General features: G+C 41.2%; 2 protein-coding genes across 6 annotated transcripts in view; one reads left to right on the top strand and one right to left on the bottom strand.

The window, feature by feature from the left end:
- The window catches only part of CEP250 (centrosomal protein 250), a 132578-nt gene that overhangs the window by 20816 nt on the left and 97229 nt on the right, over positions 1 to 14533 (top strand). The window lies entirely within an intron of this gene.
- The window catches only part of UQCC1 (ubiquinol-cytochrome c reductase complex assembly factor 1), a 40664-nt gene continuing 29583 nt past the window's right edge, over positions 3453 to 14533 (bottom strand). For all 4 annotated transcript variants that reach the window (XM_083444137.1, XM_083444138.1, XM_083444136.1 and 1 more), the window contains 3 exons: positions 9149 to 9226; positions 8213 to 8326; positions 3453 to 4873 (listed from right to left, as the gene is read on the bottom strand). In XM_083444137.1, the coding sequence (XP_083300263.1) occupies positions 4739 to 4873; positions 8213 to 8326; positions 9149 to 9226 (327 nt within the window). In that variant the 3' untranslated portion in view covers positions 3453 to 4738. The remainder of the gene's footprint in view (positions 4874 to 8212; positions 8327 to 9148; positions 9227 to 14533) is intronic.

Here is a 14533-nt window from a genome sequence, read left to right as displayed (position 1 = left end):
CTGCTGAGTTGCTGCCTACTGTTGCTTGGCCCCATGGCTTTTGAGCTGTGGGGTCCTGCAAGGGTCCATTATGTGCATTATGTATATGAAAATGTTGAGAACTGTCACCCAGGGATTTGGAGCCTGGTTCCATCAGTATTCTGATGACATGCAGTTCTCTCTCTCCTCCCCCCCATTCCATGACAAGCAGGAGAGGCTGTGATGGCTGGATGGGGGTCAATAAACTGAGGCTGAATCCTGACAAGGTGTGTGGGTCTGGGAATTAGGCACTGCACTCCCCCTGAAAGACCAGGTTTGTAGTCCATGACTACTTTTGGATTCCAATCTGTCACAGGAGTCTCAAGCGGCTTCTGTGGCTAGGAGTCCTAGCCCAGCTTAGGTTGGTTCATCAGCTATGGCCAGTCCTGGATTGTGTTAGCCTGGCTTCAGTGGTCCAGGCTTTGGTGACTTCCCACCTGGACTACTGTAATGTGCTCTACATGGTGCTATCCTTGAAGACAGTATGGAGGTTTCAGCTAGTGCAGAATGTGGCTGCCAGGTTGGGACAGCCCAATGGGACCATTGTCTTTAGAGCAGTGCACTGACTACCAATGAGCTACCATGCCCAATTCAAGGTGTTAGTATGAGCAGATAAAGCCCTAAATGGCTTGGGACCTGCAACATCAGCCATCTTGCCTCCTATACTTAGCAGGGGAGACCCTGTTGGTGATTACCCGTGAGAGGGCCTTTTTGGTGGTGGCTCCCCATTTGTAGAATGTCTTCCCAAGTGAGATCTATCAATTTCCCTCATTATTAACTTTAAGAAGAATTGTGAAGCATTTCAGTTTAACTCAGGCATTTGATGGCTGAAAGACCTATCCCTGTCAACCCCGAATTTTTTGGTGGCTGTAGGGTTCCAAATATTAGCTGGCTCACTGTAGGATTGTGTGCTGTGTTGGGCCCACTGTAAATATGTGAAACAAATTAACAATCTGTGCAGTGCTTCTTGCAACCCAATTGTCACAGGCGCCTACCAATCAGTAATCACATTGTTCAAAGTTGGAGTTAACTCTTTTTCGGCTGGGGCAACTGTCAGATGGGTGACATATAAATTGTTGTTGTTAGTAAATACATGATCTCCACAGACTTCATTGAGTGTCAGGAATAATGAGCAGAGCAGGCATTCCCAGTGGTCTTGCTCCATGAAAATTATGGAGTAAATTAATGAAAATTACTTGCTGAGACTAAAAGTCCCCACCTCCTCACAGCCGTCTTAAGTCTCCTCTCAAGGGATTTCCCCAAGCAATCAGAGACTGCACCTGCGGGCAGCCAACCTTTCCTCTGCCCTTTTCAAGCCTCTTCTGGTTCTGGGAGAAAAGAGGGGAGCTTGTTTCAGCAGGAGGGGGAAACACCCATGACTCTTCACCAGCCTGGCTCATCTTTGCCTCTTGGCCTCCCGCCTCCCTCCTCCCTCCTCCTGCTTCAGCCTCTGTCTCTGATTCTAGACTTCGCTCTGCCACAGATCCTCCCAGCTCACTAAGGCCTGTACCTCTTCAGCTTCCAACCCCTCCTCTTCCCACTAGTCTCCCTCTGACCACTCATCATTGTCCCACCACCATTCCCTAGGCTCTAAGCCTCCTTCCCTTGGTCTTTCCCCAGCTGGTTCCTCCTGCCACTCATCTGTGTACAACCAGTCCATGTCACCAGTATCTTACCTTCCTATGTTGACTGCAACTGTACACCGACAGCCAAGATATCATTCTCTTGGTTCATTTCTCTTTTGCCTCCATTTGCAGCTCAACAGCCATGTGGCATTTTCTGGGGCCACAGAATATTAATATGGATCTAGAACTTGACACTCAATTCACTGAGAGGTGCCAATATTTGAGTAGCCAATAACAAAACCAATAGTATTTAAACATGCTGAGGTCAGGGTCCCCTGGGCTCCACATGGTCCCATGGCTTAGAAGTGAGACTTCAACAATTCTAGACTGTAAACTGCGTATCTGATGCATGACAGCTTTGTACCGGTGCATCCCAGGCCTCCACTAAGGTTGGCTGGCAGTATTGTACTCCCATGGCATTGCTGGATGACAAGACAGTCCTGGGTTCAGGAGTGGGGTTAATGTTTAAGTGAGTATTTGGAATATGAATTAATGTATGTAGCTTTGTGCCAAAATATCTACCATTACTTTTTCCATCTATTCCAGGAGCAGCAAGATACACACAGTAAAGTTTATTTTGGTCCTAGGTATACTTCACTCCCATTAAAAATAAATTAATCAGCAAATTCCTACACAGCTAAGCCTTCTTTTATGTAAATACAACACAGCTGTAATGAATTACAAGGTGTTATTATCTCTCTCACACACACTGCATAATACTTCACACATAAGAGGTTCTCTCCCCTTAGCTCAGTTTGCAACAAAAGCATCTTAAATAAACTGAGGAAAAAAATGTTTGGTTTGTAATGTTTTCACAGAAGTGGAATATACCTCACACATATAAAGTTTCTTTATATGACTCATTTTATAACAAGTTAAACTGAGGAAGTTTGCTTTGGGGAAAAAAATAACAAATTGACTTTTTTTTGTACAAAGAAAATTGGTAGCTGTTGCTGGAGCAGAGGCCTAGGGGTACATTCAGAGCAGCCAGCTTGTTGCACTTCATTTCATTGTAGTTTTGTTCTTTCTTGTCTTCATACTAATTTGCACACATCTCCCATGCATGCCTGCCTCCCGAGCCTGGAGCTGGGGCTTCGGTTTTCAGTTTCCCCCTAACACATTGAATTTGTAGAGTTACCAGTGTACCCAGACACCCCCCTCCCCCAACAGAATCGATTCAGTGTGTCTCAGCAAGGGATAGTGGTGTTGCAAGCTTTTAAAAGAAGCAAATTTCCATTAATAGGTACACAGGTGCAACAGATTTAATTCAACACTTTTTTCAAAAAAATGCAGGGATTGGGTTGGTAACCTGTGACAAATGTTGTTAGACTCCCAACATCCCTGATATTGGGCAATGCTGGCTGGGGTTGCTGGGAGGGTTGAAGGTTCCCCATCCCTACAGTAATGAATGAGGAGAGGAGCAGGACAATTACCAGGAAGGCAGCTAGGGTGAAACATCTATGAAAGCCAGTCATTGAAAGACGTCTGCCTTTACTTAAAAGAAGTACAAGCTTCTTTCATGCAACCACCTCCCCAGGAATAATAGCACTAAATAATGCATTTTCTAGTCCACCCCATCACATAATTATCTGCCAGTAGCAAATACAGAACATAAGACTGCTTGCCTGGATGCACCCACTGAAGAGCAGGTTTGTGTGCTGGGGGTCATATTTGAGTCTCCCCAAGAGGATTAAACTTGACAGCCCTTTGGAAGGTATGAGGAAGAGCACATGCCTAGACCTGGTTAAGCATCAAAAGCCAACTTCTGTGAATGCGCATGCTGTACAAAATGAAAGACTTATTTCTATATTGTTTTCAGTACATTTATTAGGATCAAATTTTAAAATGTGTGTGGAGAACTATTCTCCAGGTTTTCAGCAAAGGCATTACATGGTAAGGAAAAACATGAGAATTGTTTCTCGGCTTACATGTTGTACCATAAGAGAAACAAAATAGATTGTGCCTCTAGAATGGAATAATGCGCTAGCCTCCTTAATGCAGCACATACAAGGGCTGTTTTGAAGCGAATGAACTCTTGTTAGTCACGTAGGATCCTGAGCCACTATTTTATAAAGAGGTGACCTGAGCAAAACAAACCCATGAATAGGAAATCTTGCTCATACTGCAAAAACCTTCAGAACAGAGTTTGGAGACATGGAACCCTGAAGTGTTTTTAGTCACAAGTCTCAGGCCCAAACCAGCCTGACATGACAAGCATAATGTGCAGCTTTAAAAAATGCAAATAGCATCAGCTAGGGTGGGGCTGACAATAATCAAGATTGCATCAGGCATGGAGGAGAAATGTAACACCTCCCTCCCATGCTGTAATCCTCAGGTAAATTTCTCAAATGCAGATAGAACATTCAGTGGAAAGAAAATGCCAGCTGATGTTCTGCCTTTTTTAAAACCTGCACATCAATATCATGCCTAGCTTGGCTCTCTGCCTCCCATGGGGTCATTAAAAAAGAAACAAAAAGTCTTCCATCTATTGGGTCATAAAAACTATTACAGAGGCAAGGAAGGAAACTGTCCTTCACTAACCTTAGTTGGGAAAGGGCAGGCAATCCTTTCAAAAACTTCCGCATTTTTCAAGCTTTGGAATTCTAGTTTCTCATTTGTCCCAAGACGCACAATACTTGTACCGAAGAACGTCTTTCATATCCATGCTTGTGCTTACCAGTTTTATGGAAGACAGAATTATGATATGTTTAGACAGCTGATCCCCTCTTACTAGACGAAAAGCATATTGCCTGTCACTTTGGTAAACTATTTTGCTCTCAAGAAAAGGAAGCTCCATTCAAGAACCTGTGTGTTGGAACAGCCAGATAATGGAACAGAGAGGGATTCCTGAAATGAACTAGCAGCATTTAACCACAGATATAATACTATAAAAGTAGCATGTTAATATTTCTAAGGTGAAAATAATTACAAAAAGAGGAGTTCTAATCACTCTTTCAAACAGCAAATACAGCATTTATTCCTTTCTTTCCTGGAAATCCCCACAGTATAAATCAAGTCCCACTTCCAGGAATTGTTCCACATATAGAATTAAACACAGTCAGCAGCAAACGTTTTCAAGCAGGGTGATGAAGATTTCAGAGTCCTTCATCGTTATATGTGGGTAAAGCAGGTTTCACGATGCTTTGAGCATTTGTTTCCACAAGGGGGCGCCAGGTCACTTCACCAGACAGCAGCAGGTCTTCTCCAGGAATAGCATCCAGGTGCTGCACCTGACAATCGCAACAAAATAATGCAAGTCACCCAAGAGAGATTCTAAATATGATACCACTCATCAGAAGTCTACCTGTGCAACCACTAAGGAAGTAAAGAGAGGGAATTTGGGATCTCATTGTATTTCAGGATAAAAAAAGGTAAAGGACCCCTGACAGTTAAGTCCAGTCGCGAATGACTCGGGGGTTGTGGCGCTGATCTCACTTTACAGGCCAAGGGAGCCGATGTTTGTCCACAGGCAGTTTTTCTGGGTCATGTGGCCAGCATGACTAAGCTGCTTCTGGCAAAACCAGAGCAGCACACGGAAATGCCGTTTACCTTCCCGCCGGAGCAGTACCTATTTATCTACTTGTACTTTGACGAGCTTTGGAACTGCTAGGTTGGCAGGAGCTGGGACCGAGCAACGGGAGCTCACCCCATTGTCGTGGGGATTCGAACTGCAGACCTTCCAATCAGCAAGCCCTAGGCTCAGTGGTGTGCACCACAGCGCCACCAGGTGTTAGTAAGTAAACCAGACATTTGTAAGATAAAAAGGTAAAGGTAAAGGACCCCAGACAGTTATTTCCAGTCAAATGTTACAATGGGGTGCGGTGCTCTTCTCTCTTCAGGCCAAGGGAGTCAGATTTGTCCAGACAGCTTTCTGGGTCATGCGACCAGCATGACTAAACTACTACTGGTGCAACGGGACACTGTGACGGAAACCAGAGCACACAGAAATGCCGTTTACCTTCCCGCTGCAGCGCTACCTATTTGGGTACTGGCACTAGCATGCTTTCGAACTACTAGGTTGACAGGAGTTGGGACAGAGCAACGGGAGCTCACCCCATCGCGAGAATTCGAACTGCCAACCTTCTGACTGGCAAGCCCAAGAGGCTCAGTGGTTTAGACCACAGCACCACCCTTGTAAGATAAAGAATGCTATATAATAATGCCATATAAAAGGCATTTGTACAACATGTATCTGTTTCAGATTGAGCTGTTCTCTAATCTGAAGACAAATAGAAAATATTGGCTTCCAATGAGCAGATGGCCCCTACATAGTGCTTGCTAGAGTAATCCATCTGATAAATGTGATAAACAAAGGCATTTTATCTCACATTCTACCTCCAAGAAGCTCATGAAATTACCATATTTTAGCCTAAGTGTTCCACAAACTAGGTTAGGTGGAGAATGACTGGCCTGATGATCAGAAGTCTAAGGACTGACCTGCTTCTCTCCACCTGGTTTGGGGCGGGGCTTGACAGGCTCCATAAAGGACTGCTGCTGCTGCTGCTGGGCAGAGAGGCCTCTGTTGTTGGTTTTTTTAAATTGCTATTATTTTTTATCTATATCATTTTAAATTGTGATTGATATTAATACTGTATTCTTAGTTTTAGATTTTATGATTCATGTGGAAATTGTTTTCCATTTGGTTGTGTACTTTTGATGTGTTCTATTTATTGTTTATGACTTTTGTTATGTTGGTAATTATGTAAATCTTGTCATGTTGTAAGCCGCCTTGAGCATTGTTTTAACTATGGAAAGGCGGCATACAAATAAAATGATGATGATTTTTCCAATATGCCTCCCTGGTCCAGGTCCTACACTTTAACCATTATGCCAATTGCCTGTGTGCAAGTGATTGTCATCTAGAGTAACCAAAACCACAGATCTTATTCTTTATATATCAGTTTTCATTTATAGTGCTAGGAATCATTCAAATGCCATTTCCTTTTTGCCTCTATGGGTGGTTTTACTTTCTACAAAGCAAAAACTCTAACTATCTCATTAAAATGAATACAGTGGTGCCCCGCAAGACGAATGCCTCGCAAGACGGAAAAACCGCAAGACGAAAGGGTTTTCCGTCTGCAGAGGCGCTTCGCAAGACGAATTTCCCTATGGGCTTGCTTTGCAAGACAAAAAATGACGGAAAAATTTGAATTTTTTTTTGGCTCCAAAACCCCTTATTCTGAATCGCTAAGCTGCTAAAAGCATTTTAGCAGCAAAACCGCTAATCCCCCCCCTAAAAAAGCCGTTTTTAGCCCTTTTTTATCCAATAGCGCTAATAGCGCTACTCCGTCAATGGGCTTGCTTCACAAGACGAAAAAACCGCAAGACGAAAAGACTCCCGGAACGGATTCTTTTCGTCTTGCGAGGCACCACTGTATATCTCATTTTGCTTTAATGATGTTTGCAACCCCCCACCCCTGCAAAAACACTTTACATTTAGAAAAGCATTTCTACTGGGTATTAGGGTACTGAAATATATGGTTAGTAGGATGGTAAAATTATTGCTAGGTGTGACTGGGCAATTTCCATACGGCTTTGAATCTTTGTTCTTACATGAGCCTATGTAGGTTGAGAAAAACTTGATCCTTTAACCACAGTTAAGGAATTGGAACAATGTACCGTATTTTACTGTGTACAAGACAATGTCCCTTTAGTCAAAAATTAGAGGTCATCTTATACACAGATTTATACAATAAGTACTGGGTGAGCTGACTGGAGAAACAAGGCTGTTCTGAGGTGCGGTGGATCAAAAAATTCTCAACAGCTTTTGGGATGATTTCCCCCAAAACTGAACAACTTTAAAATAATGATTTCTAAATTTTGGCCTCCCTTAAGTAGGGGTCGTCTTATACATGGGGTCATGTTATACATGGAAAAATATGGTATTTATATGCTTTCCCCCCAGTAGTGATGTATGGAAGTGTATGGAAGTGAGAGCTGGACCATAAAGAAGGCTGATCGCCGAAGAATTGATGCTTTTGAATTATGGTGCTGGAGGAGACTCTTGAGAGTCCCATGGACTGCAAGAAGATCAAATGTATCCATTCTGAAGGAAATCAGCCCTGAGTGCTCACTGGAAGGACAGATCATGAAGCTGAGGCTCCAATACTTTGGCCACCTCATGAGAAGAGAAGACTCCCTGGAAAAAGCCCTGATGTTGGGAAAGATGGAGGGCACAAGGAGAAGGGGACGACAGAGGACGAGATGGTTGGACAGTGTTCTTGAAGCTACAAACATGAGCCTGACCAAACTGCGGGAGGCAGTGGAAGACAGGAGTGCCTGGCGTGCTCTGGTCCATGGAGTCAGGAAGAGTCGGACACGACTGAACGACTAAACAACAACATGCTTTCCCCTGGTTAAGGATTGTGTCAATGCTGCCCATAACCATGTTTGAAAATAAGTGCCTGTAAACTAATGTTTGAAGCAGATTTCAAAGGCTTAACAATGGTTAAGGAATTGGGGGGGGGGGAGGGGTGAAGAAAGGCCATTATTCCACAGTTGCAAGTACACCAAGCATGCATATTGTTTGAAATGTAATGAGAACATCCACATTATAAATAGTTGCCCACCTGCTTGCGTATATATTCCACCATTATTTCCAGCTGCCTTGGGTCTTCACAATGCTTGTTGAACAGATTTCTCCAGATGGCTGCTGCAAGCACATGATCATCTGATAAGATTCCCTAAAACGAAAGAAAAACAGCAAATTGGGAAAATGTAAACACTAAATAGGAAGCGGTTTCAGACCTTACAAATGGCTATTTAGCTGGACATTCCCTTTAAGTCTCTAAAGTGTAGCAATGTTCGAATACAGCTTCAAACTTTCCAATAATAACAGTTTAAATGTTATGCTTTTAAACTAGCTTTTTATTGTGTAGTTTAATTGTGTGTAGATATTTTATAATTGATTTTATACTTGTAAACAGATCAGAAGCTGTTTTGGCTTGTAAGTGGCATAGGAATACTACTACTATTACTGCTTTTTTATGGTGTGTACATTGCCTTCCTTTATTGGTAGGAGAAGACAAAGCATCAGAGATCTTATTAGGAGAGGGAAAACAAGCAGCAAATATAGTGATGAAACCAATGAAAACTTGGGCACAATTCTGAGAAGCAGATTCAGTAGCCTCAGGGATCAGGTGCTGATACTCTATATTTCAAAAAATAATAATAAACAAGTTGTACAAAAATCTGCATGAGGCACAAAATCTTTACTCAGATTCATGCTACCTATGAACAACACATTCCCCACTAACATGCAGCACAATATGGGCAAAAGACAGCTCCCTTATGACCACATCGCACTCCCTAGCTTTAGTCAATGAGCATCATTAGCAGAAGCAGAACAAATTAGCCAAGACAAGCAAGTATGCACAAACACACTTCCATTGGAATAATCTCTATGGTTTGGAAAACACAGTATATTCAGGACAGAAATAATGCATCTTTTTTGTAGTGCATAATATGTGCCTGCCATTTATCTTGTCTACATACATTAGTATTACCTCATCATATCCAAAAATAGCTGCATAGAAATTTTCTGTCATGCTTCTCATACTCGTTTTCAGGGCAACAGAATCAATCTGAAAAATAAAACAGCAGTCAGAAATCAGAAGTGAGCAGTTTCTTGCTTATCCAACCCACATCTAGTTGGCCAGGGTTTGGTGGAAACATGTCTGGATAAACAAATTTCACAGAAGAGCCTTGGAATACATAAGGAAGGAGGAAGGTGCGTGTTCAGCACCACATTCTGCATGTATTTGCAATGCATGGGCAATATACTACTAAACAAAACTAAGGCAGGAAGAGTATCTTCCAAATATGGCTCCTAATATGGCAAGTAAACTACATGAAGCCACTTGGAGAACTCAACATTGACAGGGTGGGATACCTGTTGTGGTCCTGATTTTGCTACGCTACAACTCCCACCATTGCTGTCTATTGAACATGGTGGCTGGGCCTGACAAGAGATGGAATCCAGCAATGTTTGAAGGGCAGCAGATTACTGTTGGGCCACCTTTTACTATAAGTAAAAGGGAGACCGAGCAGAATTTGAATGACTAGCCCCCAAAGATCATGGTGGACCATCAGTTGCTGAATCTGACACACAAAAGAAAGCTATGAATAACACCATACACAAATCTCAACACTTTGATAAAAGAAACCAGTACTGCTTCATCAATGATGTCATCAAAGCCCTATTAATATGCATATAGCCCTGTGGTTACTGCCTTGTAATAATTTCCCCCTCCAACAGCTAATTAGTTCATGTCATACTATCAAACCTATGGCTTATATATAGTCCTCCATTAAACTGTTATCCTTCATAACATTATTTTTATAATACACGCATACAGTGGAACCACAAGGAAAAAGTTCTTTTATGTCAGTTACTCATATTTTTCCATTTATATAAACTATGAAAATTCATGCATATATTTTATAGGCCATCAAGATTTGGTCACTGGGCTATTACTGAATGTTTAATGAAAAAAGCGCTAAATAGGAGAAATCACAGGGTTAAATGATGACTGCAACCTCTGTAATGACTTAATTAAATTTTTATTGAGTACATAAACTATGATGTCACTTTTAGCCAACCAGGCTTGTACTTTCTAGGCATGTCAGAGACCATGGCTTTTCTCAATAGAACATACTCCTAAATAAGCAGCATTTCTATACTCTAATAAGGGGGAGCAGCTCTCATGTACACACTCAATAAATTATCCTTCCATTTTTAAAACAAACAAATTCCATGAGTTATAATATATTTGCCATGCACTTTTTATGACATAATAAAAATGTTACCTTAAGGATTACTTAACACATACTACAAATGTTACAGCAGGCAATTGCAAGGGGGCAAAGAAAATAAACAGCACCATTACAGGGACAGGTCCTGGACTTTGTATCCCTAGGGGAGCAGCTCACTATATAAAAGCAAAAAGCAGCAGCTTTAAGAAAGAGATTAATAAGGAGATAACAAAGCTAAATAAACATGGCAATAAATAAAAATATGACTCTTACATTGGAGGGGGGGCAGTATCCTGGATAACATCACGTTTTTTAAGAGGGCTATCGCAGTATTTGGAGGAAACTGGTTAATACTAGAGAAACACCATCTCATTAAAATAAGTAAATAAACTTAAAGAAGGGTTCTTTAGAAACATTCTTTTCTCAATCCCGTCTTCCCAGCACTGGCAATTCTCAACACCTGGCTTTCAATAGAAATGACTTCACTGACTACAAGCTTGTCTCAAGTGTCAAGGGCACTAGAAAAGTTTAAACTGCTACTCAATGCTAATGCTGCTAATAGCCACTGGATTTCTCCTGTAAATTTAAGCTCCCTTCACACTTTGTCAAAAAACAGACCTTGGACTCCAGTACCTGCTTTGGTTCAAAATAGACAAGGATTCTTAGGAGCGATGAACAACAAATACAGTGGTACCTTGGGTTACATACGCTTCAGGTTACAGACTCCGCTAACCCAGAAATATTACCTCGGGCTAAGAACTTTGCTTCAGGATGAGAACAGAAATTGTGCAGCGGCAGCAGGAGGCCCCATTAGCTAAAATGGTGCTTCAGGTTAAGACCAGTTTCAGGTTAAGAACGGACCTCCGGAACGAATTAAGTACTTAACCCGAGGTACCATTGTACTAGGTGTATGGAATCTTCAGAATTTCACCAAAGGGTATATATTAAAAGTTATATCCAAGAATCCCATAGCAATTTTGGAGTATACCTGCATATAAGACCACTGAGATCTATTTAGTTTTGAATGAAGCCATTCAGTCTTAAGCAAGTCACTCAGAAGTAAGTTCCACTAATTCACCTGGACTTACTCCTAGGTAAATGTGTTGAGCTCCAGGGCTTAAGAACTATTCCCAGTCTCTCAGCCTAAGGATTTCAATGGCACTCATTTAAATTTATTTTTGTTTCTTAGCAGTACGGTATCTATCAAGGACAATATAGAGGGACACCTTAGCTGCATTCAGGCATAGCAAGATCTCAAGCTCTCATGCTTCCCCCTCCACTGTCTTCTTCAGGCATGGCTGTAAGGAGACTGGAAGCTTTCCCTTCCACTCTGTATTAACTGTGTTTTTCCTTTACAACTAAATGTGAACAAAGTGTAGTTAACTTTAACTATGGTTTATTGAAATAAGCCACCTTCAAACCTTGGGCTATGAAGCTGGTTTCTTTTAATACACCATAACGAAGTTTAACCACAGTGTAGGGTTCTGGTGCAATGCTAAACTGCTGTTAATCAAAAATAGAAACAAAAGTTTCCTATAGCTTCCTTGTGGTTGTAGTACCATAAGAAGAGGGGGGAGGGGCAAGCCTGGGAGCTCAAGGACTGTTATGGATTGTTCCTATAACAATAAAGAATAGTTTATTGATACATCTGAATACAGTGGGTTACATACACTTCAGGTTACAGACTCTGCTAACCCAGAAATAGTGCTTCAGGTTAAGAAGTTTGCTTCAGGGATGAGAACAGAAATCGTGCCAGCAGCGGGAGGCCCCATTAGCTAAAGTGGTGCTTCAGGTTAAGAACAGTTTCAGGCTAAGTACGGGCCTCCAGAACGAATTAAGTACTTAACCCGAGGTACCACTGTACAGTGTTTTATCAAAGTTTTCACCTAATGTCTTCTGGTGTCATACAATTGTCTTAACCGTTTCAATCTCTAGGCACATTACAATGTTTGCCCATAACGTTGGTTATATATGAACGTTGCACTTGTAAAAGTGAAAGTTTCATATGTAGCCTTGAAATATTGTCATATACACTGCAGGATTTCCCCCTCCTCTCTCAAATGTAGAGGGATTTCTAGATCAAATAAAGCTTAGCTCCCCTTAAGCGCTCCTCCTACCCAAGGCATCATATTCATGCTTGCCACAAAACAGTTAACAGTTAAATATTTTCTTGCCAATATTTTAAGAGTGCAGAAGGTTCCAAATTGCTGGTAAAATAAACAATGCCAGACTGTGAAAACTCCTGGCTGCCATGCTCTCTGATGTTAACAAGAGTTCCTTTATTACTATAACCTTTCTGAAGTGAATAAAAATTACTTCTCTGCCCTACTTCTGCCCTCAACTAAAAGGAAAAGAAGGAAAGTGAACCACAAAAAAGTTACACAGTAAGATGTTGAGAATCCTGGAGGATTCTTAAGTTTTAAACATTTGTTTATATGTTATGTAAACACATTGTACCCTTGTTGCAAAACTTATGTCCCACCAATGCAACAGTTTCTGCAAATCTCCAAAATGTTTGTTCAATCCCATTGAAAAAATTTATGTGCAAAGGACCCTTTATGATAAAGTGTTCATCTTTTGGCGGTATGTGATTCTTAATTTGTAGCAAAAATTGCCACAACAAAATAAAGATTGCCAGTGCCAAAATACCAAGTGTGTTTTATTTGCTGGGCTTTCTTAACAGGCCTCAAACTTGCACATTTGTGGTTCAATCTAGCCAAGTTTAAGCACTTTAAAGAACTGCAGAGTTCGGTGACAGAGTTAACCACATGCTTAACTTTCCCATTTAAATGAATGGGACTGGCAGTGAGAAGCACAGCGTGACAATTCATAACATCTTTGAGGGGAAGGTAAGATAAGAGTACACATGGCTAAGCTAGGAAAGTATATCATCATTATTGGGGAAAACAAATGAGATAACATTTATGATAAACTGGTCGTCATTCATTGATTCACTTGCAGAACTAACTGCTTACTTAAAGCTTTGCTTTAAGATGTTATAGTTAAATTACTTTATGTCCTCAGTTTATAGATAGGGGATATAAGTGATTAGCACGTAACACTGACATGTAGTCTTTTGCATGTTATCTGGATCTCATTTAATGATATGATATACTTTTAGGCAGCTGATTGATACCACCACCACCACAATCCCAGAGAGAAGGATCATCTTCCCCAGCTAGTTTTCTTAAGCAAAAACATAATTGAGCTCAAGTGGTTCAGAATACAGCTGCAATTTGCAAGTTTGTTCTCTCTCTCTTAAAATACTCTGCTGTATAATTTACCACACGTTATCTGTACATCATGGTATTTGCTGACAAATGTTTTATTTAACAGTTGAGATTTCTATGTCATGTTGTATTTGCTGGTATTTAATGGTGTGGATGAAATACATATAAGCAAGAGGTGGGCAAATAGTGGCTTTCAGGTAACATCTGGCCTGCAGCAGGATGAGAATCACTCAGCTCCTCCTACTGGCTCATTCCTGGGCCGCTTTCAGTGGACAAGGGAGGACAGCAGCCTCTTTCCTGTTCTCTTGTAAAGCTGGCCTGTCCATTTCAAAAATGAAATCCAGAAGCTAAAAAATGAAAAGCATCAGAACACAGGCTAAATTTCAGATCTCAACCTAAAATTCAAAAACCATTTTCAAAATCTGAAGAGCAGAATTAGAGATTTTGGCAAATGCTGTATATTTGTAATACTTGTTCTAGGTCTCTACAGGGTTATAACATTGCAGCAGGTCCCAACCCATCAGCTGAAAATCTATTATCTAGAACACATCCTGCAGAAAAAGAGTGGTGAGATCCTGGAATTTGGTTAGCTATACAAATGAAGGGGCAGCTATGTTAGGAATTTAAATGTACCAACAGAAGGAGTGGGATGGATGCTGGGAGGTAATTTAATGATATGTAACAGAAAGTGGGAAACAGTGCAGTCAGGAAAGGGAGGATTAAAGACATGCGCGCGCACACACGAGAAACAATACATTTGAATGTCAAAAGAAGTTGAGAGCACAACTGGAGGATTACTGGAGAAATGCGAGACTTAAGAAAGAATGGGTTTAGAAACTTTAGATAGGAAAAAGAAGAAGCAACAAGAGAGGGTGTGGAAAGGCAGAGATATGAAGAGCATCATAT

This window comes from Podarcis tiliguerta (genome assembly GCF_965153285.1).
Source record: "Podarcis tiliguerta genome assembly, chromosome: 6".
NCBI lineage: Eukaryota > Metazoa > Chordata > Lepidosauria > Squamata > Lacertidae > Podarcis > Podarcis tiliguerta.
Note: the sequence above shows the minus strand (reverse complement) of the source record. Positions and strands in the feature narration are given on the sequence as shown.